The sequence below is a fragment of the Littorina saxatilis genome, linkage group LG17 (genome assembly GCF_037325665.1).
Source record: "Littorina saxatilis isolate snail1 linkage group LG17, US_GU_Lsax_2.0, whole genome shotgun sequence".
Taxonomy (NCBI): domain Eukaryota; kingdom Metazoa; phylum Mollusca; class Gastropoda; order Littorinimorpha; family Littorinidae; genus Littorina; species Littorina saxatilis.
In genome coordinates this window covers 56,147,587-56,174,968 of record NC_090261.1, presented here as the reverse complement: position 1 = coordinate 56,174,968, position 27,382 = coordinate 56,147,587, and the positions used below count along the sequence as shown (strand labels likewise).

At 44.6% G+C, this 27,382-nt stretch overlaps 1 protein-coding gene across 2 annotated transcripts in view; it reads right to left on the bottom strand.

Moving 5' to 3' along the window:
• LOC138951702 (serine-rich adhesin for platelets-like) overlaps positions 1 to 15,985 on the bottom strand; it is a 58,392-nt gene extending 42,407 nt beyond the window's left edge. For both annotated transcript variants that reach the window (XM_070323262.1, XM_070323263.1), the window contains exons 1-2: positions 15,929 to 15,985; positions 13,488 to 13,604 (exon numbers count right to left, since the gene is read on the bottom strand). In XM_070323262.1, coding sequence (XP_070179363.1) covers positions 13,488 to 13,530 — 43 coding nt within the window. In that variant the 5' untranslated portion in view covers positions 13,531 to 13,604; positions 15,929 to 15,985. The remainder of the gene's footprint in view (positions 1 to 13,487; positions 13,605 to 15,928) is intronic.
• Between the last annotated feature and the right edge of the window lie 11,397 nt (positions 15,986 to 27,382).

Here is a 27,382-nt window from a genome sequence, read left to right as displayed (position 1 = left end):
GGGGGGGGGGGGGGGGGGGGGGAGGGGGGCGGTGCAACTGAATTTCACGCACTTTTGAATTTCACGCTATGAATTTCTCGCATTTCTTAACACATGAATTTCACGCAGGTTTCCAGTTAAAATCTCTCTTTACTTGTCATTTGAATTTCACGCACACGCATGCACGTATCCCCCCTGCATCGGTGTGTTCGTGAGTGAGTCCCGTGTATAGACGCGTGAATACAAATCACAATTCAGCAAGACACGAATACATGGAAAATCCGTGGGAGTTTATACGTCACGACGGTTCGCTCACAACTCACAAATCACAAATCACAAGTCAGTTCAACTACACGGCTCATTTCGCCATGGCACAGCAAGAGACGAGCATCATGATAACAACAACCAACAGGGGAAATCCGGCAATTCTCAGCCGTGGGAGTTTATACGTCATATTCTTACATGTATGTATTTTATTCTGATTTACAATTAAACTGTGATTATTTGAATTATTTTTCCTCTCCTTGATGTGTGTGCATGTGTGTGTGTGTGTATATGTATGTGTGTGTGTGTGTGTGTGTGTGTGTGTGTGTGTGTGTGTGTGTGAGTGTGTGAAGAGGTACATGTGTATATTTGTTTTACTGTAAAAAATTGCTTGAGTATGTGAAAGAATTGAAGACATGTGTCAGAACGATTCTTCATTCACCTCTTGAAGAATTTACCATCTCATCTAATAGAAAACATAAATGTTTCAACTCATTTCAAGGTGAATTGAGACTCATCATCGGTCACGAGCAACTCTATCTCATATACACACACCCCAACGCATACACTACATGCGTGATTTTCAAAAGCTCACATGCGTGAATTTCAAAAGCTCACATGCGTGAAATTCAAACCACCAAATGCGGGAAAATTAAATGCGGGAAGACGAAAACATTTTTCAAATGCGTGAAATTCAAATGCACCCGGGGGGGGAGAGAAAGAGAAAGAGAGAGAGAGAGAGAGAGAGAGAGAGAGAGAGAGAGAGAGAGAGAGAGAGAGAGAGAGAGAGAGAGAGAGAGAGAGAGAGGCTGTCAGGAATCATGCTGGCGATAGAATCTTTTTCTGTCCTCTTGGAAATATTAGAATTAGTCGTAGTGCGGAGAAATGACCGAAACGGGGCAATGTGCCAGGGAGGAGGGGGGGGGGGGGAGAGAGAGAGAGAGAGAGAGAGAGAGAGAGAGAGAGAGAGAGAAGCTGTCAGGAATGATGGTGGCGATAGAATCTTATTCTGTCCTATACATTAGTCCAGCTCTTGACCAAAATAATACCCCCCCCCCTTCTGTATAAAAGCGTGTCTGTGCGTGTGAGAGAGAGAGAGAGAGAGAGAGAGAGAGAGAGTGCGTGTGTGAGAGAGAGAAAGAGAGAGAAAGAGAGAGAAAGAGGAAGCTGTCAGGAATGATGGTGGCGATAGAATTTTATTCGGGGGGGGGGGGGGGGGGAGGTACGATAAGTCCAGCTCAAAATAATACCCACCCACCCTTTTCTGTATAAAAGTGTGGCTGTGCGTGTACGAGAGAGAGAGAGAGAGAGAGAGAGAGAGAGAGAGAGAGCGAGAGAGAGGCGCAGACGCGGAACGGACGGAAGGGCGGTCAGACACGGCCCAGCAGAGAGATCGTGAGATAGGGAAATGAAATGGGGAGGAGACGGACGGGAACACAGCACAACAAAATTGGACAGCGCAACGGGAGCATCGATCTATTGCGGCTTATCTCCCAGCATATCCGTACTCGCTCACGTCCTGACACCGCTTGACAGGCCAGTGTTAAACAAAGACGTTAAAATAATACGACAGGCGAAACAAGCGCCACGCAGGCGAGAGTCGGGAGGACTATTTCTCAAAATCGATGCAGACACATCAGCCGGAAAAATCGGCGGGATGAAAACTCATATCGCACAGGCGACGTGATAGCGGTGCCAATATTGAGCATCACGCCGGTAATAAATGAATGGCTCGCAAGCCAAAAAGACAGGAAAGAGGACAAGGAAAAACAGTGTTAATCTCGGGTTTGGCGTTTTGTCATGCAATCGCTCATCGGAGCGTATTACAATTGTTTTGCCGTCTCTTCTAGGGCACCAGCCATTTCCAAGGGAAAGGGCAATGTTTTCCAGTTCTAAGGGGACAACAATGTTATTAGCATAGTTGACCCTCGTCTTTCTGTTCGCTTAAAGAATGACAAGCAAGCACAAAAAGACAGGAAAGAGGAAAAGGAAAAACGTTTTGGGGAGGATCTCATATATATTAATTCATATACCGAACATGTCAGTACGAATAAAATACTTGTATAAGGTTCCTGCTACGTGGTCACAATAAGCAACAGCCATCCGTTCCAGGCCAACTTCATCTAGGACAAGCTGTCTTCCGCTCAGTTGATATCTCACCAAACACATCTTCGCCACAAAAACTATTAGGCCAAAAAAAAATAGGTGTGGTTACGGTAACATAGCCAAAAAAATAGGGTAGGAAGGTAGGCAATCACTTTTTTTGTGTGTACTGTACAAATTAAACCTACTTGTGTGACTCGAGCGCTTTTGCTTTCATTGCGTTTTCTGCACTCGTTTTTTGTTTTGTTTTTGACAAATGTAATAAAAAGTTATAGGGTCGGCCCCTAAAAATAGGGTAGGTCGGGTTACCGTAACCACACCTATTTTTTTTTTAAGGCCTTATAGCAAAATCTGCATGTCAGCAGTCATCCCCCCCCCCCCCCATAAAAAACAAAACAAACACAATATCAAACACAACCTTGTCAAACAAATGCTGAAAATACCTACCTGTGAAGAAACAAACACGCCATCGTAAACATCCATTGTCGCCATTGCAACAACCAAATAGTGATGACCAAAGTGCACTGAACACGTTCTCGACGAAGAAATGTTTTCTAGAAAACTATTTATCAACTATTTCCCTAGATAGGTTGGTGTCACCATAACTACTCAAATGCACTGAATAAGTTGTCATGAAGCAATCAAAGTTGTTGTTCTATTGTCTTTGTGTTTTTGTTTGTTTCACTACCTTTTATTTAATCCCTGAAGTAGAAGCTGGTGTTACACCATGATAAGTCAATAAGTTGCCCTCCACCAAACAATAAGGTCGACCACTGATTCCACACATGAACGCTGGATTCACCATGACCAGTCAAATGCACAACATACGTTGTCCTCGGCGATGCGTACTTTGTTCGATCACGTGTTCTTGACAATATTTGCGTGACCATCGATTGCAGACAAATCTTGTTTGGCCACGAATTCCAGACAACGTTAGTTTTATCACCAAGTCCACACAAAGTTTGTTTGACCGGTAATTCCAGACCAAGAAGCCGGTGTCACACAATGACTAAGTCAAATATACTCAGTAAGTTTTTCCTTTTGGAAAACAACGATCACGAAGCCCTGACCTACAAGCTGGATTCATACCATGACTAAGTAAAGTTTACACAATAGTTCGTCTTCAGTCAAACAAAAGTTTGTTCGATCACTAGTCGCCTTCACTGCTTCAGCCAAACAAAAGTTTGTTCGATCACTAATTGCAGACCTACAAAAGCTGATGACAGTGTCCCCATGATTAGTCAGGCCACATGTGTATGGTGAGCGTGGCACGTGATGCTCTCAACGGGCCCTGCCTGTCTCTGTCTCGCCTCGTGTGTCTCCACGCTTAGCCACCCATCCCGGCCACGGGACCACGCATGGCCTGCAGTAGACCGCATCAAACACCCCACGTCGTCCTGGCGACAAGGATGCTACATTCTGTCTATGTGGGGTGCACGAGGGAGGAGATTGTAGTGGAAGAAGAAACTGTGGAGGGGGTGGAGGGGCAGATGAGGCAGGTGAAAAAAGAAATAAACCTGTCTCTGCTCGTCCCACGAGAACCAGAGTAATGTGGTGTGGACGAAAGAGGAGGAAGAGATTGAAGTGAAAGAAGAAAATGGGGGAGGGGGGCAGAGGAGAGGGAGGAGGCAGGTGAGAAAAAACTGTCTCTGCTCGTCCTACGAGGACAAATGTAAATTCGGCCTCCCCACAATCACCTCTCCCAATCAATGCAGGCGACTGCTTAAGTAGCAGCATTCTCTCATCGTCAATAATGAATGAGCTTTGTTTGTTCCCATGGATTTTGCAGGAGAGACAACGGCGGGGCGCAATCAAGTGTTTTTAAGCCCCGTATCCCCCATAGGCCCTACAATATCATCGCGATGCACGCCACCCAGGCCCCCCCCCCCCCCCCCCCAACATAAAATAAAACGCACTTAATGTCTACAAATGGCTTCATCTCAAACAGCGACGACGACTGTCTAGTTTTAACGCAGAGTGTCATAATGGACACTCCAACGGCTGAAAGGGATGGAGACAAAAAGGTCCTTCGATTTACCATGCAATATAGACCCGGTCGAGCCTTTTAGCGAACATTTTTATGTTTCTCACTTCGATACTTTCTGATCAAATTCCCAACGTATTCCCTGTGGAAAATTCCAAACAGGCCCGAGTCTGTCGTCGCGCTGATGGCAATGCAGATTTTCATTTTCTTTCATCCTCTCCTTTTATAGCTTACTGCATCCGTGTAAGGGTGGTTACTGAGTGCACGGGATAAGAAACAAACAAAAGCTGTCCGCCTATTATTCCTTTCATTTCATTTTGTCAAAGCGCAAACGTAGTCCTGCATCAACCTTGGAATGCAAATGATGCGTTGTTACACCCCCGGTATAGGGGTGTGTATAGGTTTCGCTCGATGTGTTTGTTTGGGTGTTTGTTTGTGTGTTTCTGTTCGCATATAGATCTCAAGAATGAACGGACTGATCGTCACCAAACTTGGTGAACAGGTTCTATACATTCCTGAGACGGTCCTTACAAAAATTGGGACCAGTCAAACACACGGTTAGGGAGTTATTGGTGGATTAAAATTATACAAGGACTTATACAGGGACATCTTCATGGTCAAAGGGAAATAACCATTCTCACTCAGTCACTGCCACCAACTGAGAAGGTTATTTCCCTTTGACGGGGGTGTTTTTCCTACCTCCTAGGAATTTCTTGTTGAATAAGAGTTGAAACGATGCTGCCACTGTTTCAGCATTTAACACTAGCCACTGGTGTCTGAAGTGGCCGCCATTGCGGTTTGGTAGAAAATTAGGAACTCGCCAATAACTATCACAAATTATGAATATTATATGTTCAATCAACTAAAAGGTATCAAGGCTCAATCAACTGAAAAGTATCACTCTCCTGAGACAACTAATCCATAGCAAGCTTCGTTGCGTGCGTAACAACATTGTATCATGCTTTACACAAAAATTGTGACATTTAAGAAAAACCTAAAGCAACACATAAACCTCGTTAAAGTCTCAAAACACGAACAACATTCAATAGCAGAACTTGGTGAAATCAATGGGAGCGTCATGGTCCGCAAACCGCAAGACAAAAAGCTGCCTTGCAAGTGTTGGAGTGATTAGAACTATCGACAGCCCTCCGTTCCTTGTTAGCTTTTTTTATTTATTATTTTTTACCCGATTCCATTGGGGAAATCAACAAAACCAACAGACCATGGCAATTAAGAAAGCTTTGATTTGAACTGATGCTCGCGGGACAGGGCTAGATGTCAAGAGGACAAGGAATGTGGGTTAGCAGCAAACCGACCACGAGGAAAACATCCATACAAGGTATTATTCTCAGGGGAAAGGCCAGATGCCCAAAATAGAACCGGTCACCAAGACAGAGGACGCAGTATTCTTATCAATATTTGGACATGTATCCAAGGTCTCCAATGCCTCAATAGTTTCCTTTCAAACTAGACAGAAAAAAGTGTGCCAGGAAAAAAGAGAAGCATTATGACAAAGCGCTCAAGCTTCCATTGACGTATCCCGGCAATTCTATGAATACTGTATTGAGGCCTGAACAATTCCTGGAACATCCGAAATCTACAAGAACGTAGAACCGGATATTTCTTGAAATAAAACAATAATAATCATAAATAAATAAGGAGTTTCTGTGACCCATGCTTTAGCTGATGGTTTATATGAATGCAGAGCCGCCAGTGAATTCGAATTTTGAGTATTGAAACAAAGTGATGAAAGTGAGGGCAAAACCGCCGAGATGATAATTTTGCATCGGTTAAGGTGTTCTCACAGTCACAACTTAGCAGTCTGACAATGAGACAATATAATTATCCTTGGCATTAGCTTCCTTGCTTTGAGGTTCCCCAGTTACCTTCAATTCCCCTGCTCAGAGTGAACCAAATCCTTTAATCCTGCAATAATTCGCTATGGCAAGTGAACAGGACGAGGGACGGATCATGAAAAAAGGGGTACCCCCCTCCCCCCTCAAATTCGATGGAAAGTAGCCGAAGGCCAGCACAGCAATATCTGAGACTTAAAAAAACCACCTTTTATTATTACGTGTGCGCCTACATAATTCCAGGAGATGATGGAAAGGTTACAATACACGAATGTGATTTAGTACTCATAACATCGCCATTCCCGTTTACGTCCATGTGTGATCGATCCCCCGATTCACCCTTTGTCTCCAGTTCTTTTTCAGTACTCAACAAAACACATGAACAGACCAGATATCAGCTTGTCAGGGACTTTTTATCACGTGAAGGCTACGTAAAATTGATTTTGCTGACTGACACTGACTGTCGACATTTCAATATAAACTGAACAAAAAAAGTACCTTTGCTTAAGAAAGCAGTGTGGGTATGTGTCCAGTGGAAGGATGCTCTTACTTCAAGCAAAAAGCCTGACCCACGAATCTATGAGTATGACTGACGGGCGCAGTGGCAAGACGTCGGCCTCCTTATCGGAAGGTCGTGTGTTCGAATCCCGGTCCCCGTCGTGTGTACACGCAAGCACAAGACCAAGTGCGCACGGAAAAGATCTTGTAATCCATGTCAGAGTTCGGTGGGTAATAGAAACACGAAAATACCCGGCCAGCATGCTTCCCCCGAAATATAGAGTGCTGTCCCTTCTGCGCCGAGCGGCTGCATTTCAAGGCTCTCATATTTCGTACTGTGCGCCTTGAGGTGAGATATGTGCGCGATATAAATTCTCGTATAATATAAGCATAACAAGACGGTTGATAGGATTACATGTACATGAAAAGAATGCATCTTTGAGGCCAGACTGCCAATCATCACATCGATGATTGTCTCAGCTCGCTCACCGCAACTTCGACATATATTCAGCTCACCAACGGCAACTTCGATATATTCATGAGCAGCAAGCCGCAACCCACCACGCGAATAAAAGATGCGTTTAGACGACGAGAGAGGTATTTTAATCTCGCGTGAAGAATTGATTGGCCGTGAAGAGAGAGCGAGGCAGGGTCGCCTCCCTGTAAACCCTCCCCATGCATGTATGTCAATGGCAGGGTTACAACAATCAGAGGACCACCTGTTGCAAATGACAGCGTGAGGGAGAAAAGCTCTGGGTCCCGTGGGACGGTCTCCTCTCCTGCGCTTTTCTCCGGGTTCGACCCCACGCCATCAGTTTGCAACACTGGCTTATAGTCCGTTCCCATGGAAACGTGAAAGCACGCGGCACGCACACAGGACGCGACAGCCTGTGTACGTGGAGACTTGTTTTATTGTCTCCTTGTCTCTCTCTACCCCCCCCCCCCCCTTACTTAAAAAAAAAAACTTTTGCAAAACGACTGGCATTTTCTTACTGAAGAGGAAACATTGGCCTGTGCTAATCTTCACACAAACAGTAACATTAGCATGTTATTGATCGGTGGTCGCAGACGACACGATACGAGCCCAAAACTTAAGAGGTAACGTTAACTTGTCAAACACTACTGATTGTCAAAACCATGCAAATAATTATCCTCATAAAGTGTCACAACACTCGTTGAATCAGAAAAAAAGGCAAGCTGAGAAGGAAAAAAAGGCACTGCTCGAACAGTAATGCAAACTCTGAACAACCATGTCCTGAGTCATACAAGTAATCCCATGTTGCTTGTTGGAAAAACAAGTCTTAATGCCTCATATCCATGTCCCCAAGCAACCCTACAGACATGAGAATACAAGATTGTTTGGACGTAATCCCTAGAAATTTGTTTTTTTCTTGATAAACAAAAATTGATGTAATGCCTCAGTTCCGCAATTTTGTCGCAAACCCTACGAATGCGAAGCTATTAAAAGAACATGCATGTTGTGTAAATTAAAATATCAATAATTGTTTGTTTGTATGTTCGGTCATGGGCTGAAACTCCCACGGCTTTTACCCCGCCATTTAGGCAGCCATACGCCGCTTTCGGAGGAAGCATGCTGGGTATTTTCGTGTTTCTATAACCCACCGAACTCTGACATGGATTACAGGATCTTTTTTTGTGCGCACTTGGTCTTGTGCTTGCGTGTACACACGGGGGGGGTGTTCGGACACCGAGGAGAGTCTGCACACAAAGTTGACTCTAGAAATAAATCTCTCGCCGAACGTGGGGACGAACTCACGCTGACAGCGGCCAACTGGATACAAATCCAGCGCGCTGAGTTACATCCCCGCCAAATCCAGCGCACTGAGTTACATCCCCGCCAAAATATCAATAATGAATCAATAAACATTATGAAATAAACTGCCAACACTATAAGCTCATAATGCTTCACACATTGGATTTGAAAACGTCCGTGGATATAGAATCAAAAAAACAAGAAAGGTAATACCTTACAGTCACAGATATTTCGACCCAGCGTTTTTTAAAGTGCACAGACAAACAAATATTAATTAAACAAAAAAAAGACTTAGCTCGCAAAGATGCAGCCGCTTGGGGAGAAGACGCAAGCAAGGCAAACCATGGATACAATCAAATTAGTGTAAAGAAGTCATTTAATGCACCTGCTACACTTGTGGCCTTTGTCATAATCAAAACAAGACACCCACAGCTTAGCTACATGAAAATACAGTACTAGTGAGGGTAATAATGATGACAAAAAGAACATCCCAGAATCCCAACAAAATCCCAACAGTGCCCTTCTTTAATATTTCAGAAGTCCGACAAAACACACATGCACAAAGGATGACGTGAAAAACTCACCACTCATGATGAGAACAACGAGGATACACTACAACCCCCAAAACGACAGTCTAATAGGCCACAGAAACTCCAATCCTCATTGCCTCGATCGCCTTTCTTCCACAAAACACCTTCTAACTTCCAAGTCCAACGCCAAACCCAGTCGGAGAAAGCCAGTAAAAGTTTCGCGGGAAGGAAGAGAGAGACTCAGAAAGCACTCTTTAGAGAGACTGCTGCCATTTATCTATTGGCCGTTTCCATGTCTACCCATGCCTCGGTCCGGTTACCAGGCAACTAATTCCCCCGTTTTTGATCAGAGCCAGCACCCCCCCCCCCCCCCCCCCCCATCCTCCTCCTGCTGCCAGCGCGGGCTGCTCGGGCCCTGTGACGTGTGGAATTGGGCATTATCAGGCGCGTGTGGTACAGATGCCAGGATTTCGGGAGCAGATTTTCTAGCCTGTGTTTATTATTCCTCTGCGCCCACTGGTGTCTTGCACAACATGAACGACATAAAACTTAGAACATCCTGCATTTCATGACTATGCCAACGAGTCAACCTCCCATGTCTGCGTTTTTCTTCTTTCTTGAAACAACTGAGTGGCAAACATTTCTTGATTAGAAATTGATATTGCCGACATTAGCATGTGACAACATAAACTAGAACTCACAGCAGTTATCGATAAGGGTAACAGCTGGCAATGACAACATGCGGCTAATTCTAAATGTACTGCATTGCCACAATCTGCCCACCGAACCGTGTCTGCATTGAGCATTATGCATATATATATATAGGAGTACATGCAGTTCAAAGGAATGCATAATGAAGACCATGGTAAGAGCAATTACACTCTCCAGGAAAATGTTCATCCACCAAAATCAGCCATTGGAGAAAATGCCAGTCATACAGACAAATCTCGCTCCCTTCGTTGAAAATGTCTAACCGAATTTCGACACCCCCCCCCCCCCCCCTAAGATGACATGCGACTCATTCCGTGGTGGAGGGTCACAAAGAGTCTGTAGAAGCCGCAACCTGACCGCCACTCAACCTAATTGGCCACTGCTAATGACTTGGCCACCCCCTCTCCCCTTACCCACATGCCTGTCTACAGAACAACACGACCGGCATGCTAATCAGTCTTGTCCCACCAGCTTCTTACTAGCAGTTACAGCACACCACTGGGCACTGCTGCTAACCCGGCACCCTTCAAATGTCAGTGGGAACTTGAACAGTAATAAATGTACTGTAGGGTTTGAATCTCATGCCAGGACGTTTTGCTAGGTGACTGACTCTAGAGCCACCTTTCACGTTCTAATCCGTCAGACTTATTTTCAGATTGACGGATTTTAGTCAATTGACGGGCTAGTTTCACCCATGCATTTAGCTATTCTCATGAAAATGTTAGTGATTATGTAATTATATGAAAAAACACAACTCTTTTGATCGAGGCACAAAATGCATGACACTACATCCACTTCTGAGATCCACAATGCAATCACCACAAACAAAACGACAAATTTAGCAACCCCAGCTGTGTTGCTATATAACATTATTTCTGATTCTTTGTTCTTATGGCGGAGTCACACCAAGATGACGCACGGCCAGCGCACGGAAAATATCGCAAAAAATTGCAATTTTTGCCAGTGCGTTGTCGTTCGCTGGGTGTGCGTCAATATGCGTTACTCGTTCGTCGAGCGCCCTAGACCAACACTACGCATTCGTTGTCATTCGCTGTGTGCGTTGGGATTTTTTGAGCATGCACAAAAATGTGCTTCTACAAAACTGCGGTCACACAACGACGCACTGATCATTATTTTCCATTTTTGATTCATTTTCAGTATTGCGTTGTCTTGGTGTGACTGCGCCATTAGCAAACAAAAATGGCAAACAAATACACCACAAAAATATAATGTTTGCAAACACATAACATGTGTCGTGTCGTTATGCGTCTCACATGTATAACATGTGTCCGGTACAAAAAAAAGGCATTACTTTTATGACTTACTGAAAAAGAAAAAAACAAGTCGCGTAAGGCAAAATTACTACATTTAGTCAAGCTGTCGAACTGTATATTTTTCACCAAGACAGTACAGCTTCGTCAATCCCCGCTAGAAGGAAATCGCTCACCTCCCACGTGCAAAACGCAGTGATATGCACACGCCAGAATAGCGCGGTAGCGTATTGTGCTAAGCAGGAAAGTGCGCTTTTCTGTATTTGTGTTAACTTTCTGAGCTTGTTTTGAATACAACCTATCATATCTATATGTTTTTGGAATCAGGAAACGATACAGAATAAGATGAAATCATTTTTGGATCGATTTCTTAAATTTTAATCGTAAGACTAATTAATCTATTTTCGTTAATTGTGATCACATTTTAAGAGTAAACATGACATATGTATATATTTTTAGATTCAGAATATGATGAAGAATACGATGCAATCAATTTTAAATCTGTTTGCGAAAAATCGATTTTAATGACAACTTTAATGAGCAAACTCATTAATTAATTTGTAAGCCTCCAAGCTGAAATGCAATACCAAAGTCCGGGCGTCGTAAAAGATTACTTGACAAAAATGTCAACCAATTTGGTTTAAAAATGAGAGCATGACAGTGCTGCCTCAACTTTCACGAAAAGCCGGATATGACGTCAGCAAAGCTATTTATCAAAAAAATGAAAAAAACGTCTGGGGATATCATACCCAGGAACTCCCATGTAAAATTTCATGAAGATCGGTCTAGTAGTTTTCTCTAAATCGCTCTACACACACACACACAAAACATTTAGTCAAAACTTGACTAAATGTCAAAAAGAAACAAGTCGCGTAAGGCGAAAATACAACATTTAGTCAAGCTGTCAAACTCACAGAATGAAACTGAACGCAATGCAATTTTTCAGCAAGACCGTATACTCGTAGCATCGTCAGTCCACCGCTCTTGGCAAAGGCAGTGAAATTGACAAGAAGAGCGGGGTAGTAGTTGCGCTGAGAAGGATAGCACGCTTTTCTGTACCTCTCTTCGTTTTAACTTTCTGAGCGTGTTTTTAATCCAAACATATCATATCTATATGTTTTTGGAATCAGGAACCGACAAGGAATAAGATGAATGTGTTTTTAAATTGATTTCGAAAATTTAATTTTGATCATAATTTTTATATTTTTAATTTTCAGAGCTTGTTTTTAATCCAAACATAACATATCTATATGTTTTTGGAATCAGAAAATGATGAAGAATAAGATGAAAGTAAATTTATATCGTTTTATAATTATTTTTTTTTACAATTTTCAGATTTTTAATGACCAAAGTCATTAATTAATTTTTAAGCCACCAAGCTGAAATGCAATATCGAAGTCCGGCCTTCGTCGAAGATTGCTTGGCCAAAATTTCAATCAATTTGATTAAAAAATGAGGGTGTGACAGTGCGGCCTCAACTTTTACAAAAAGCCGGATATGACGTCATCAAAGGTATTTATCGAAAAAAAGAAAAAAACGTCCGGGGATATCATTCCCAGGAACTCTCATGTAAAATTTCATAAAGATCGGTCCAGTAGTTTGGTCTGAATCGCTCTACACACACACACACAGACAGACACACACACATACACCACGACCCTTGTCTCGATTCCCCCTCTATGTTAAAACATTTAGTCAAAACTTGACTAAATGTAAAACAGGTTGGCCCACCGTCTCCTATAGAACATGTACATTGCTGTTGTGAAAATTTAAATGCGCATTGATAGTGCACACTGGAATTCAAGCCTTTTCAGTCACACCCCAATCATCCCATCACAAAGAAACATAAATATGAATTCTACAAAGCCGAGACAACTGTACACTTAAGTCTTTACTCTCAAATATTAAATACTATGCAGGGTGTATCAGAATGAAAACAGGACTTGTGGCATCTCTGAGTGACTAACTCCAGTCAAACATGGACAAAAATGTCCTAAAGTTATTACGAAACAAATAATTTACGTGTCCAAGTCTCTAGCGCATGTATCAGATGTCTGTGTAATTAGACAGAGCATGTATCAGTTGATTACAGCAAATAAGGCCCCCCCCCCAAAAAAATAGTCTGTTTACGGTAACCCGACCGACCCTATTTTTTTCGCGCGACCCTAGACTTTTTTTGGGCATTTGGGAGAGAAAAAAAAATCTTGTTTTTTTTGGCAAAATAACGTAAAAATATGTTTTTTTGTGAAAAAAAAAAAATCCCTACCTACCAACCCTATTTTTTTGGCCTATGTTACCGTAAACAGACCTATTTTTTTTTTGTGCCTAATAAAGACGCTACACTCACGTAACTCAATAACTGACACGTACACGGCACAGGCTGACAGTAGTACAACTCTAATTAACAAACAAACAAGAAGAAAACACGCAGCAGAGGAGAAAAAAAAAAGTTGAACACGTAATGCAAAAAAAACAAAAAACATTACTGGAGAACACAGTTGAGTAAAAGTCAAAACTTACTGTGAGCAGAGGTGATGTCAGGTGTGAACAACAAAGTGTTCATGGAAAACTGGAGGACCCCCAACACACACAGTGAGCAGTAAGGTGCAGGTATCAAGTGAACTCTGGAGTCTGGTACTGCAACAGGACAAACAGTTATAACAGATTAGTATGTCATAGAGCAAGAGTAATTATATGGTTGACAGAAGCCATGTCCCACCCCCGTGTCACCACAATGGCACGTAAAAGACCTAGGTCATTCTTCCATAAGTGCAGGTGGCTGAATTGAGGTCTAACGAATGACGTCTCAATCAATCAATCAATATGAGGCTTATATCGCGCGTATTCCGTGGGTACAGTTCTAAGCGCAGGGATTTTTTTTAAAAAATGTTTACGTAATTTATATCGCGCACATATTCAAGGCGCAGGGATTTATTTATGCCGTGTGAGATGGAATTTTTTTTACACAATACATCACGCATTCACATCGGCCAGCAGATCGCAGCCATTTCGGCGCATATCCTACTTTTCACGGCCTATTATTCTAAGTCACACGGGTATTTTGGTGGACATTTTTATCTATGCCTATACAATTTTGCCAGGAAAGACCCTTTTGTCAATCGTGGGATCTTTAACGTGCACACCCCAATGTAGTGTACACGAAGGGACCTCGGTTTTTCGTCTCATCCGAAAGACTAGCACTTGAACCCACCACCTAGGTTAGGAAAGGGGGGAGAAAATTGCTAACGCCCTGACCCAGGGTCGAACTCGCAACCTCTCGCAAGTGCGTTACCACTCGGCCACCCAGTCCAATCTCACAACGTGTGTGGTCGTCCATGGCGGTCAAGAAAGCCGCCGCGATCATTGCGCAGACGACACGTCTAGACCGCCAATATTTTTTGTGCGCATCACGTGCTTCACATAAATCGGCCGGAAACGAAGCAATTGGGAAACCTGGATACACCTAAACACACAGACACCTGGGTAGCGCGACTGAATAAAGTAATGAAAAAAAATCAAAACTTTGAAGTTTACTCCAAACTGTAGGTAACTGTGTATCACAACCACACCTGCGGACATACCTTAAACTAAAGGCATGAATACATCCGACATCATTCCACTCCACTCATACAACCCAATTGACCATATTCGGAAATAACTGTTGGGTTAGTATGGGTAGTGAAGGAGTGATTACTCTTGGTTTTACCCAGTCAAACTTAGGAATGTGAGATTATAGGCCAGTGAATGAGACACTAGCAAGAGGTGTGTCTGAAACAAGTCGTCGAGAGCTTGCCCCCAAACAGTAACAGTTACAGCAAGAGTATTCACTCTTTCACGAAGTTTCAGTTTCACAAACACAACCCATACAAAGTTACTTTTGGAATTCGTCTATTAATACCGAGGCAAGCAAAGCATACACAAAAATACTTCTGAAAACGTGTCAATGCAGTAGCAGTAGGATTCCAAAATACTGTGTAATCCAAACAATAGGATTAGGATCCAAAGTTACAATTATAAAATTATAATATATATATATTATATATCCAGATAAAACATAATTCTGAGAAATAGTGATAAACAAGACAAAACAGGAATAAGACAATGAAGAGATAAAAGAGACAGAAAATCAAGTCAAAAAACCCCAAATGAATCCGGTTAGCTCTACATTGGCAGCCGTTGCCATAGCAACCACTGATTTCAACTGTCATGAAGCTGCTGTTGAGAAGATGCATTTAAAAGAGAATCATGGTATTAAACAAATGACAAACAAGACACATGATTAATCAGCATAAAGAAGTTTTTAACTTTCTTGACATGTCTGTGTTCAAGTCGAACAAAGGCATTGACGTGGATGCTGAGAACTAAAAATAAAATGTAAATGATACTAAATGTTTCTTTACTGACATATGGTGCAAGGGTGTCGAAGAGACAACGGCACACAAGTACAGAAACAAAGAAAACCACAGGTTGATGAAAGGCTTTTGCCATTACCTGTTCCCGGAGATAAAAATCGGAAAAGCATTAATGGAAAGTACTGCTGTCTTCACATAATCGCACTCTCTTCCTCATGATATATTTGGCAAAACGCCATATTGAACCACGTGTTCAAAGATGTAAACAATTTCCTGATTCGCGACAATCGGCCAGTCATGGCAGCTGACAGACAGTGTCGCCACTTTCTGCTGAATTGGAGAAAACCAGGAAACGTTAAATGATGTCTTAAAAGGAATACCGATGATGTGGTGGCTGTGAAGGGGGCAGTAACACCGCCATTTACCGAGGAAGTACGACGCACTTTTCCCGCGAACAGAGAAATATTTATCGACGACTAAGAATTACATGTTTGACGTACACAATTACAACATACACCATCGACAAGATTATTGTTTTCTTGTAAGACCTGCCAGTCATCGACAAACTACCATATTTGAGGTCATTACAAAAACGAGAAGCAATCTCACCCCCAGTGATGCTGGCGTTCGCCAAGTGATGCACGATGCTTTTTCAACGGAAGTGGATCTTCACGTGACCACGCCACTGAGAAAGACAAGACAAACGGCTGTTCTAACCTCTGATGTGCGCCCTCGGCAAATGTGTAAAAATGTCCCTTTTAGAGAAAAATTGACAGGAAAACATTCCGCTGTAGGGAATCAAATAGTTTGAAATATTTTTGTGATATTTTCAGAGTGTTGTATGTCTATTAAGTGTAGCTGTACTTTGATCAGCTCGTAAATTAAAGAATGTGGTTGTGGTCGGCACAAGGGATTCAACTTCAAACTATGTACTTGCTGAGCATCAGTGTCAGTCTCTGATTTTACGTTCTGGGAGAACGTAAACAATAACGTAAAATGCGTGTGTGTGTGGCCGGGCGAAGGTGGAGAAAGAAAGAGAGAAATAATAACTACTAAGAAATAAATGTAAAAAATAAACACAACCACCAGCAGCAGGGAAATGTTTCATATTTTCTCAGTCTTTGTCACGTTATCTGTTTACTAGAGAAGTGGCGTTATTTCAGTTTCATGTCTACTTGAAGACATACTCAGTTGAAGTACTGTTTTTATGGAGATCGTACTATTTATGTGAACATCGCTTTAGAAGGAAATTTGCAAATTCATCACAAATTCAGTTTTCTGATGCATGGCGTCAGTAAATATAAGTTGTTGCCGCCGCCCTTGGCCGCGATGCCGCACAGATTGCACCAAGTTCAAGTCTCACGGGTCCTCCTCTTCTTCGTCTCAGTTGTAATCGAGTAAGTTAATTATTTTCCCCCACATTATGTGATGCATGTGATTGAAATGCGTTTAAGTTTCCAACAACCACCGGCACATTTCAAGTCAGTGTCTCAGTCGTGGAAAAGCTACCCGCCGCGGGGTGCTCTACAAGGAGAAGTCAACCTTCATTGCGACATTGGTGCTTTCACGTTTTTTTGTGTGTATTTTTCTGACAAGCCAACTGCTTTGCAAAAAAATCAAACCTAAAAATCAGTTCTTAGTTTACAGCCTGCTAGTTAAGAATTTGACTGAATCATTGAAAACACAGAACATCTACTGTGACTCACTGCAATGCTGAAAACACAGATTTAGTCCAACAAGACGTGAAAAGGATGCCGAGACGAAAAACCGAGGTCCCCGGGCTTCATGTACGTACACTACACTGGGGTGTGCACGTTAAAGATCCCACGATTGACAAAAGGTTTTTTCCTGGCAAAATTGTATAGGCATAGATAAAAATGTCCACCAAAATACCCGTGTGACTTGGAATATTAGGCCGTGAAAAGTAGGATATGCGCCGAAATGGCTGCGATCTGCTGGCCGATGTGAATGCGTGATGTATTGTGTAAAAAAATTCCATCTCACACGGCATAAACAAATCCCTGCGCCTTGAATATGTGCGCGATATAAATTGCATAAAAAAAATATTTAAAAAAAATCCCTGCGCTTAGAACTGTACCCACGGAATACGCGCGATATAAGCCTCATATTGATTGATTGATAAGAAAAAAGAATAATAATATTAGAAAAAAAATGATAATCCTTTAAATGTGTAAAAAGTATAGAAATGGGGTTGTGGGTTTGGGGATGAACCCACACTTTATTGTTAGATAATCAATAGAGCCTAGTTAGATAATCAATAGTGCCTAGTTAGATAATCAATAGTGCAGGCTGTGTTTGAAGACACCGCCATAAGCCGTAGGCTTGTTGTTGTCTTCACCCTATGTCGATGTACATTTCCTGAACATGTAAATATGAATAAACATCGGTTTAAACCAATAGTGCCTACTAGTGCTATCGAGCATCGACATACTTACTGCAAAAATGATTAGGATTAGAGCACCGTGCAAACTATTAAGGCCTCATCGGTGGTGTCGTGGTAGCACCTGGTTTGTCAGTTTTTAGCCATGACAAGGGCCTTATCGTTGTATTATTGTATCATGTTTGATTTAATAAAACATTGTTTAAACTAAGTGGGTGGTGTTTATGTACTGACTAGGTTCTAAGGGACACCGTGTCGATTTAACATCATCGAGTGTGACCCTGTTTTCGAGATGGGTTGATGACTGAGTGAACGATGTACGTATTTTCAGTGTGTGTTTTTATTTCGGGTGGGGGTGGGGGGGGGGGGGTGAAGGTTGGTTCAGTCATAGCTCAGCCTAATCGTGTGATGCCAAGGCTGGCGGGTTGGTTGGCTTCTTGCTATATTTCGTTTGTTTTTGTGTGCCTTTCATCTTTGCCCCTGTACCCTGATTTGCCCCTTTTCTGTGATTGTGCTTCTGTTTACCTCCCGGCAATCCGTCTTCACAACCCGCCGTATCGAAAATCATAGTGTGTATGTGTGTGTGTGTGTGTGTGTGTGTGTGTGTGTTTGTGTGTATATATATATATATATATATATATGTGTGTATGTGTGTGTGTGTGTATGTGTGTGTGTTTACGTGCGAGCGTGCGTGCGTGCACACCAATTCAAACACAGCAGCCTCCATACGTAGACTTCGTAGCTCAAGGGAAACAACCAAGTGTTGGTGCTTCTTCTCACTGGTGTGGTCTTTATGTTAACATGAGAACATTATTTGATCACTGACAGGTCTACAAGATGTACATTTCAAAAACTCACGACAAAATGTTTGAAATGCATTAGGAAACGGAGATAAACAATGTACATTTTTATCAGTTTTATTTTGAACAGCGTAGTAGAGCAAGGGCAGAAACTTTTACAATGTATCGACAAAATTGTGACAGAGCGTATGGAGTTGCATCCCTTATATCAGCATGCTGCCGCGATGGCCGGCGATGCGTGCTTCACTGCAGCCGCTCATAACTAACTCCCTTTGGCAGGAAGACAATTCTTTTTCTTCGTTTGATTGTTTGCTGTTGTTTTGTATGCATTTCTTTCTGTGTATTTCTTTCTATATGAACAAGACAAACTTACACACATATAATCTGCACTCATAAGAGCTAAACTACTTATTAAATCCGAAATAGGCACATATTCTTAATATTTGTTAACGTCATTAGGAGACTAACATTGTATAATTAAACCAGGGATTCTCGAAAAACGTCATTAGGAGACTAACATTGTATAATTAAACCAGGGATTCTCGAAAACGCACTTACGTGTCACACACACACACACACACACACACACTGACACGCGCTCGCGCGCACGCTCTCTCTCTCTCACACACACACACACACACACACACACAACTGCCAGCTCATTCCCTTAGTTTAATCGAACAACTGGCACGATATAATTATATATGCACTCAGTGACATCATTTTTGTAAGCCCTCAGAATAACTTAGTGCGTTTTGTTACGGACTATTCACAAACCACGGAAATTAAGGTATAAGAATCTATTTGCACGGATGAACAACACCACTAATTGACCTCAGCAGATTGGCAATTTACACACTTTAATTAACAACACATTTAATTAACTAATTAACCGGGTGTATCAATGCGTTTCCGTCTTGTATTGTCCGTTCACTTTTCAGCCATCTGTTGTCAACATATATAGTTTTGGTGCAAGTATGTGTCAGACCTTGTTGTGTGTATTTACAGATCAAAAGGATAGGAAATGACTCTCGTGAGTTTTAATTATCATCAAATCATAGTTATGAGCGGTTCAGCTGTGACTACAAACCAGCGAAATGTTTGATGATGGGTCCGCAAGGAGAGGAGGAGCGGTTCCTTGTAATGATGTGTTTATTTAAACATGTGCAATGAAAAACGTACTCAGTGACACTGTCGGAAAATGCAATAATTACTGGCTAAAACCATTAACAGGTACTCATAGCACAGCATGTTTAACATTTTTTTGTCTACCCGCCCAGATATGTACACTAACAATTAACTTCATGTGCCACATTGGGCTTGAAAACACACACGAGTTGGACGACCGAGTTAAAAAGCACATGTAATTATATAACTCAGTACTAGTGAGTTGGACTGACTGGGAGGAAAATGTAGCAGTGTTCCAATACAAATGACGATTTTACAAACAAACTGTGAGCAAGTAACATTTGTTTGCAAGTAATACAGAGTCTTTTAATTGCCCAAGGTTGAGAACATAATCTTCATGAGTTCATATGTGCACGACTAACGACTCAAGAAATATAGCCGATCGGGATGCTAACAAAACAATACGTGGGGAATTCGGTATCGTGGATCATCATGTGCAGTCAGATTACCCCGTGCTCGGGGATGGGGGACAGGAGGGGTCGACCGTCATCAAGTGGATGGTGATGGACGTGGGATGAAGGTGGGGAGGGGCGGCGATGGCGGTGCTGGGGGCGGCAGTGCCGGGGAGGGAGTGGGGGTGGAGAGGGTGAGCAGCGGCGACGATTGGTGCCGCTGAGGCAGAGGATAGTGGAAGAACTTGAAGTCAGTGGGGTGGGTGGAAGAACTTGAGGTAGAGGTGGGGAGCGCTGAAAGTGGCGATGGAGGGATTGGGGTTTGGAGAGAGGGGGTAGGGGGGGGGGGGGGGGATTGGAGGGCTGCGACAATGCTGGATGATGTAATACTTTGACGATTCAGAAGGCTGTGTGGGCTTCAAGCACAGTAAATACAGTACGCTGGATGAGGCAGCTTTACGGAAACGTCGATACTGCTGACCGAACTGAGGCGTGACTAGAAAAATATCACTGAGCAAAAAGTGAATAAGAAAAAAATAAATAGAAAAGCTGCTGTCTAGTTTTGGCGCGAAACTGGAGGGCGAAGACGTCAGTTTCCTTAATTAGACATCCCAGTGTCCCAGATTGAGTCGGCCACGGAGTTAGACGGGGTGCACTGGTTATGCAAGGAACAGAGATAAATCGTACTGAGCACTCCAAGTCAAATGGCAGTGGGAGAGTTGTCCGTAGCAGTGCACGGTATGGCGGCATACTATCGCCAAAAGTAGACTTAAAAAAAGGTCAAATTGATTGTTGTCATTATATTACATATACTGAGTACATAAACACCACCCACTTACCTTCATTATGTATGATACTGACATATTTGGTATTATTGCGGTCGAGAACGATGAAAAACTAAAATTATGCGAAAGTGACATGCAGTGAAGGATTTGACACTGTCAAATCATCACCAATTTATATTGCAACAGGTAGTTACGACTATATAAAGACAGTAACATCGTCAAAGGCACGAGCTTACATTCGTAAATCTAACAGTGCCAAACAAAGAGTTGGTGGCCGGAGACCAAAACAGAGAATAAGATCGATGCTGAATTGATCTCGAATGACCTCCTGGTTTTTCGAGACAAGAGAAAACAATAAGTGACCAACCAACCTTATCGGGGCTGAAACTCCAACGTACACTCGTGTTTTTGCACGAGTGGAATTTTACGTGTATGACCGTTTTTACCCCGCCATTTAGGCAGCCATACGCCGCTTTCGGAGGAAGCATGCTGGGTATTTTCGTGTTTCTATAACCCACCGAACTCTGACATGGATTACAGGATCTTTTTCGTGCGCACTTGGTCTTGTGCTTGCGTGTACACACGAAGGGGGATAAGCCACTAGCAGGTCTGCACATAAGTTGACCTGGGAGATCGGAAAAATCTCCACACTTAACCCACCAGGCGGCCGCGGCCGGGATTCGAACCCTCGACCTTCCGCTTTGGAGGCCGACGTCTTACCACCACGCCACAGCGCCCAACAATGTTCGATTCTTTTATCTAGAGCGATCTGCTTAGTTATCATCACTGATGATTACAAAACAAATAACTTTTTTTCTTCATAATTTTCACTTCTTGTGCACTATTCCTTCACACTCGCGTCCAAAGTCTCAGTTGTTTTACAAGCGCCCTGCACTATATCTAATGATTCAGAAATGCTTTCAGTTCAGGATCATTAGGGATGATTACAAGCGATCTGATCGTTCTTTGGATACACTTTCTTCCGGGCCCCAAACCTCTTGATCCTATTCTCTCCGCAAGCAATTGGTACAAGAGTAGCACTCTTTGTAATTAACAGTATTGACAACACAGATTTCTGTGATCTTTGTGGTATTCACTTTTGGCACAAGAGTGCTGTCGTAATGTGTCAGCAGTTCTGACCTCGGGCTACTACTTGCTCCAGTCGCTTTGTGCCATGATAACTTCTTCTTCTTGTCGATCACGTGCCATGATAACAAAACGTTGACCGGCTGTGCGGGTGACTGGGCATGCAGCCAGGGTACTGGCAATAGTACGACTGCTCTCACTTAGTCTTTTCTTTGTTTTTGTCCATGTGACCCTTAGTAAATTTAGTCAGTTTGGCGACCACGTTATCTATAAGTTCCATGCCGCTTATGTTCCGTAGTATTCTCCCAGTGTAAACATTGCTCTCCAGTACTGTGGAGCCCTGGTTTAAAATCCTCCGTTTTTAAGAGTTTCTCTCTTCAATACCATGTTCTCTGAGATGTTCTAAATCTAAGTACGAAAATGTGTGTGTTAGTGTGTTAGTGTGTTAGTGTGTGTGTGCGAGTGTGTGAGTGTGAGAGAGAGTGTGTGTGTGTGAGTGTGAGAGAGAGAGTGTGTGTGTGTGTGTGTGTGTGTGTGTGTGCCAGTGTGTGTGTATGAGTGTGTGTGTGTATGTGTTTGTGTGTGTGTGTTTCACTTGTTAAGATTCTCTCTCTCTTCACTGACCTCTATTGTCCACATCTCATTGGGAGATTTTTACCCAGAGGTACAATGTACAATCGAACTTGCTTTGCGACCATCTCCCCACAACGCCCATCCTAAGGGTCCAAGACAATTATTTCTTCTATAAAATTCACTTTTCCATAGCGACCACCTGTCTACAGCAGCTACCTCCCTGAGTGCCAGCCACGCCCATTCCGCTAAGGGTCCCAGAAAAAGTATTTCTCATCTATAAAATTCACTTTCCATAGCGACCACCTGTCTGTAGCAGCTACCTCCCTGAGTGCCAGCAACGCCCATTCCGCTAAGGGTCCCATCTATAAAAAAAAAAAACGCTCGCGCTGGACCCGAGTACTCTTCAGACTGGCTCGCTCCCCCAGTATGAAAGTTTTTTGTCTTGTGCACGTGGATTTAAAAAAAAAAAAAAAAAATATATATATATAAACAACACAATAAAAAGTCCAAAACCAAGCCAGAATGTCGCATCTTTTTAAATCCAAATTTTCGGCCCGCAGGCCTTCTTCATTGTGTTTATTGTGTTGTTTAAATAAGCTTTTTTAAGTTTTAAAAAGTTTTCCAGCCTTCATTGTGTGGAGTGGTGCAGAGGAAAAAGAGTTTCTTGAATTCTGTATATATATATTATATATTATTTATTTATTTTACACAATAAAAAAATTATTAGAGTAAAATAAAACATTAAAACGTTCATAATAAACAATAGTAAACAAGAATTTAACAAAACAAAAAAACCCAAAAAGACCGCCCATACCGGGAATCGAACCCGGATCACTCTGACCATAGGCGGACGTGCCTACCACCAAGCCACCAACTCTGACAATTCTTTCAGTGAAATTTAAGGCTATTCGGTGCTGGCAGGCTGTTCTGAGGCTGGCTGTTGCCGTTTGAATTCGTCCTACGCCAAGTCGTTTTTGTGGTTTATTTCGCATTTAGGTCCCAGGTAACATTATGAAGTTTTAATACGATCAATCGGACCTATTATCAAGTTAGTGTATCAACTTTTGAACGAACTGCGCCCAGTAGCTTCCCAGCAATAAGCTGTTAAGTGGAGAAAGACACACACACACACACACAGACTCACACACACACAGACACACGATTAAAGTCTGCTGAGCCCAAGTACTAGCGTACTCGGGGATAAACAATAGTAAACAAGAATTTAATAAAAAAAATAAAATAAAAAAATAGATCGCCCATGCCGGGAATCGAACCCGGATCACTTTGGCCATAGGCGGACGTGCTTTCCACCAAGCCACCAACTGGCTGGCTGTTCTATTAGCCGAACAGCACTTCTATCCCACCGCGAATTGCGCCCACCGCCAAGAGTCGTTTTTGTGGATTATTTCGCATTTAGGTCCCAGGTAACATTATGAAGTTTTAATACGATCAATCGGACCTATTATCAAGTTAGTGTATCAACTTTTGAACGAACTGCGCCCAGTAGCTTCCCAGTAATAAGCTGTTAAGTCGAGACAGACAGACAGACAGACAGACAGACAGACAGACAGACAGACACACAATTAAAGTCTGCTGAGCCCAAGTACTAGCGTACTCGGGGATAAAATTCACTTTCCATAGCGACCACCTGTCTATAGCAGCTACCTCCCTGCATGAGTGCCAGCCACGCCCATTCCGCTAAGGGTCCCAGAAAAAGTATTTCTCATCTATAAAATTCACTTTCCATAGCGACCACCTGTCTATAGCAGCTACCTCCCTGAGTGCCAGCAACGCCCATTCCGCTAAGGGACCCAGAAAAAGTATTTCTCATCTATAAAATTCACTTTCCATAGCGACCATCTGTCCATAACAACTTTTGGTCGGTCATTGGGTGGTCGTTATAGACAGGTTTGACTGTAGCACTGTTCTGGTTTCACTTGGTCAGCTCAGTCGTTTCTTTATTGACACTCTGTGTATAGCAGTTTGGTGACCGCGCTATCTAACAATGACTAATGTTCCGTGGCACTCTCTCAGTATACCCCTACTGGCGCGGTGTGAGTAGTGCCTGTGGGTGGGTATGGTGCCAGTGCTAAAATAAGCCTACAGTTCTCGATCAGCTCAGTGTTTGTCCGCAGCCGGACATACACGTGACGATAACATGACCTGCACTGACCTCGCTAGTCACTGCCAAGCTTAGCCGTCCCGTGACTACTAACCTCGCTAGTCACTGCCAAGGTCAGCCGTCCCGTGACTACTGACCCACCTCGCACCCCCACTACGAGCCCTCTGCGACCTCCCTACCCCCACCCCCCCACCCCACCCCTGACCACAACATTCCCCCCTCTTCTCAAAACAATACCCCCACTCACCACTCCTGTAGCAAATGCCCCCATCCCGCCCCCCTCCTATCACCACCACTATATTTATCACCGGCCCCCGACCAGCCTCCCCTCCTCTCTCCCTCACCCCCCGCCCCCACTCATAATAATACCCCCTCTCACCACCACTATATCACCTGACGCCTCCCCCCCCCCGCTCCATCCTCCCCCCCCCCACTCAAAATAATACCACCTCTCACCACCACTATATCACCTGCCCCCGCCCCCTCCTCTCCCCCCCCCCCACTCAAAATAATACCACCTCTCACCACCACTATATCACCTGCCCCCCCCGCCCCCTCCTCTCCCCCCCCACTCAAAACAATACCACCTCTCACCACCACTATATCACCTGCCCCCCCCGCCCCCTCCTCTCCCCCCCCACTCAAAATAATACCACCTCTCACCACCACTATATCACCTGCCCCCCCTGCCCCCTCCTCTCCCCCCACTCAAAATAATACCACCTCTCACCACCACTATATCACCTGCCCCCCCTGCCCCCTCCTCTCCCCCCACTCAAAATAATACCACCTCTCACCACCACTATATCACCTGCCCCCCCCTGCCCCCTCCTCTCCCCCCACTCAAAACAATACCCCCCTCTCACCACCACTATATCACCTGCCCCCCCCCCTGCCCCCTCCTCTCCCCCCACTCAAAACAATACCACCTCTCACCACCACTATATCACCTGCCCCCCCCCTGCCCCCTCCTCTCCCCCCACTCAAAACAATACCCCCCTCTCACCACCACTATATCACCTGCCCCCCCCCCTGCCCCCTCCTCTCCCCCCACTCAAAACAATACCACCTCTCACCACCACTATATCACCTGCCCCCCTCCCCTTCCTCTCCCCCCACTCAAAACAATACCCCCCTCTCACCACCACTATATCACCTGCCCCCCTCCCCTTCCTCTCCCCCCACTCAAAACAATACCCCCCTCTCACCACCACTATATCACCTGCCCCCCTCCCCTTCCTCTCCCCCCACTCAAAACAATACCCCCCTCTCACCACCACTATATCACCTGCCCCCCTCCCCTTCCTCTCCCCCCACTCAAAACAATACCCCCCTCTCACCACCACTATATCACCTGCCCCCCCCCCCCCCTGCCCCCTCCTCTCCCCCCACTCAAAACAATACCACCTCTCACCACCACTATATCACCTGCCCCCCCCCCCCCTGCCCCCTCCTCTCCCCCCACTCAAAACAATACCACCTCTCACCACCACTATATCACCTGCCCCCCCCCCCCGCCCCCTCCTCTCCCCCCACTCAAAACAATACCCCCTCTCACCACCACTATATCACCTGCCCCCCCCCCGCCCCCTCCTCTCCCCCCACTCAAAACAATACCCCCTCTCACCACCACTATATCACCTGCCCCCCCCCCCCCCCCCCCCTCCTCTCCCCCCACTCAAAACAATACCCCCTCTCACCACCACTATATCACCTGCCCCCCCCCCCGCCCCCTCCTCTCCCCCCACTCAAAACAATACCCCCTCTCACCACCACTATATCACCTGCCCCCCCCCCCCCCGCCCCCTCCTCTCCCCCCACTCAAAACAATACCCCCTCTCACCACCACTATATCACCTGCCCCCCCCCCCTGCCCCCTCCTCTCCCCTCACTCAAAACAATACCCCCTCTCACCACCACTATATCACCTGCCCCCCCCCCCCCCCCCTGCCCCCTCCTCTCCCCTCACTCAAAACAATACCCCCTCTCACCACCACTATATCACCTGCCCCCCCCCCCCCCTGCCCCCTCCTCTCCCCTCACTCAAAACAATACCCCCTCTCACCACCACTATATCACCTGCCCCCCCCCCCCTGACCCCTCCTCTCCCCTCACTCAAAATAATACCCCCCTCTCACCATCACTATATCACCTGCCCCCCCTCACCCCCTGCCCGCTCCTCTCCCCCCACTCAAAACAATACCCCCTCTCACCACCACTATATCACCTGCCCCCCTCCCCCCCTGCCCGCTCCTCTCCCCCCACTCAAAACAATACCCCCTCTCACCACCACTATATCACCTGCCCCCCCCCCGCCCCCTCCTCTCCCCCCACTCAAAACAATACCCCCTCTCACCACCACTATATCACCTGCCCCCCTCCCCCCCTGCCCGCTCCTCTCCCCCCACTCAAAACAATACCCCCTCTCACCACCACTATATCACCTGCCCCCCCCCCCCGCCCCCTCCTCTCCCCCCACTCAAAACAATACCCCCTCTCACCACCACTATATCACCTGCCCCCCTCCCCCCCTGCCCGCTCCTCTCCCCCCACTCAAAACAATACCCCCTCTCACCACCACTATATCACCTGCCCCCCCCCCCCCGCCCCCTCCTCTCCCCCCACTCAAAACAATACCCCCTCTCACCACCACTATATCACCTGCCCCCCCCCCGCCACCTCCTCTCCCCCCACTCAAAACAATACCCCCCTCTCA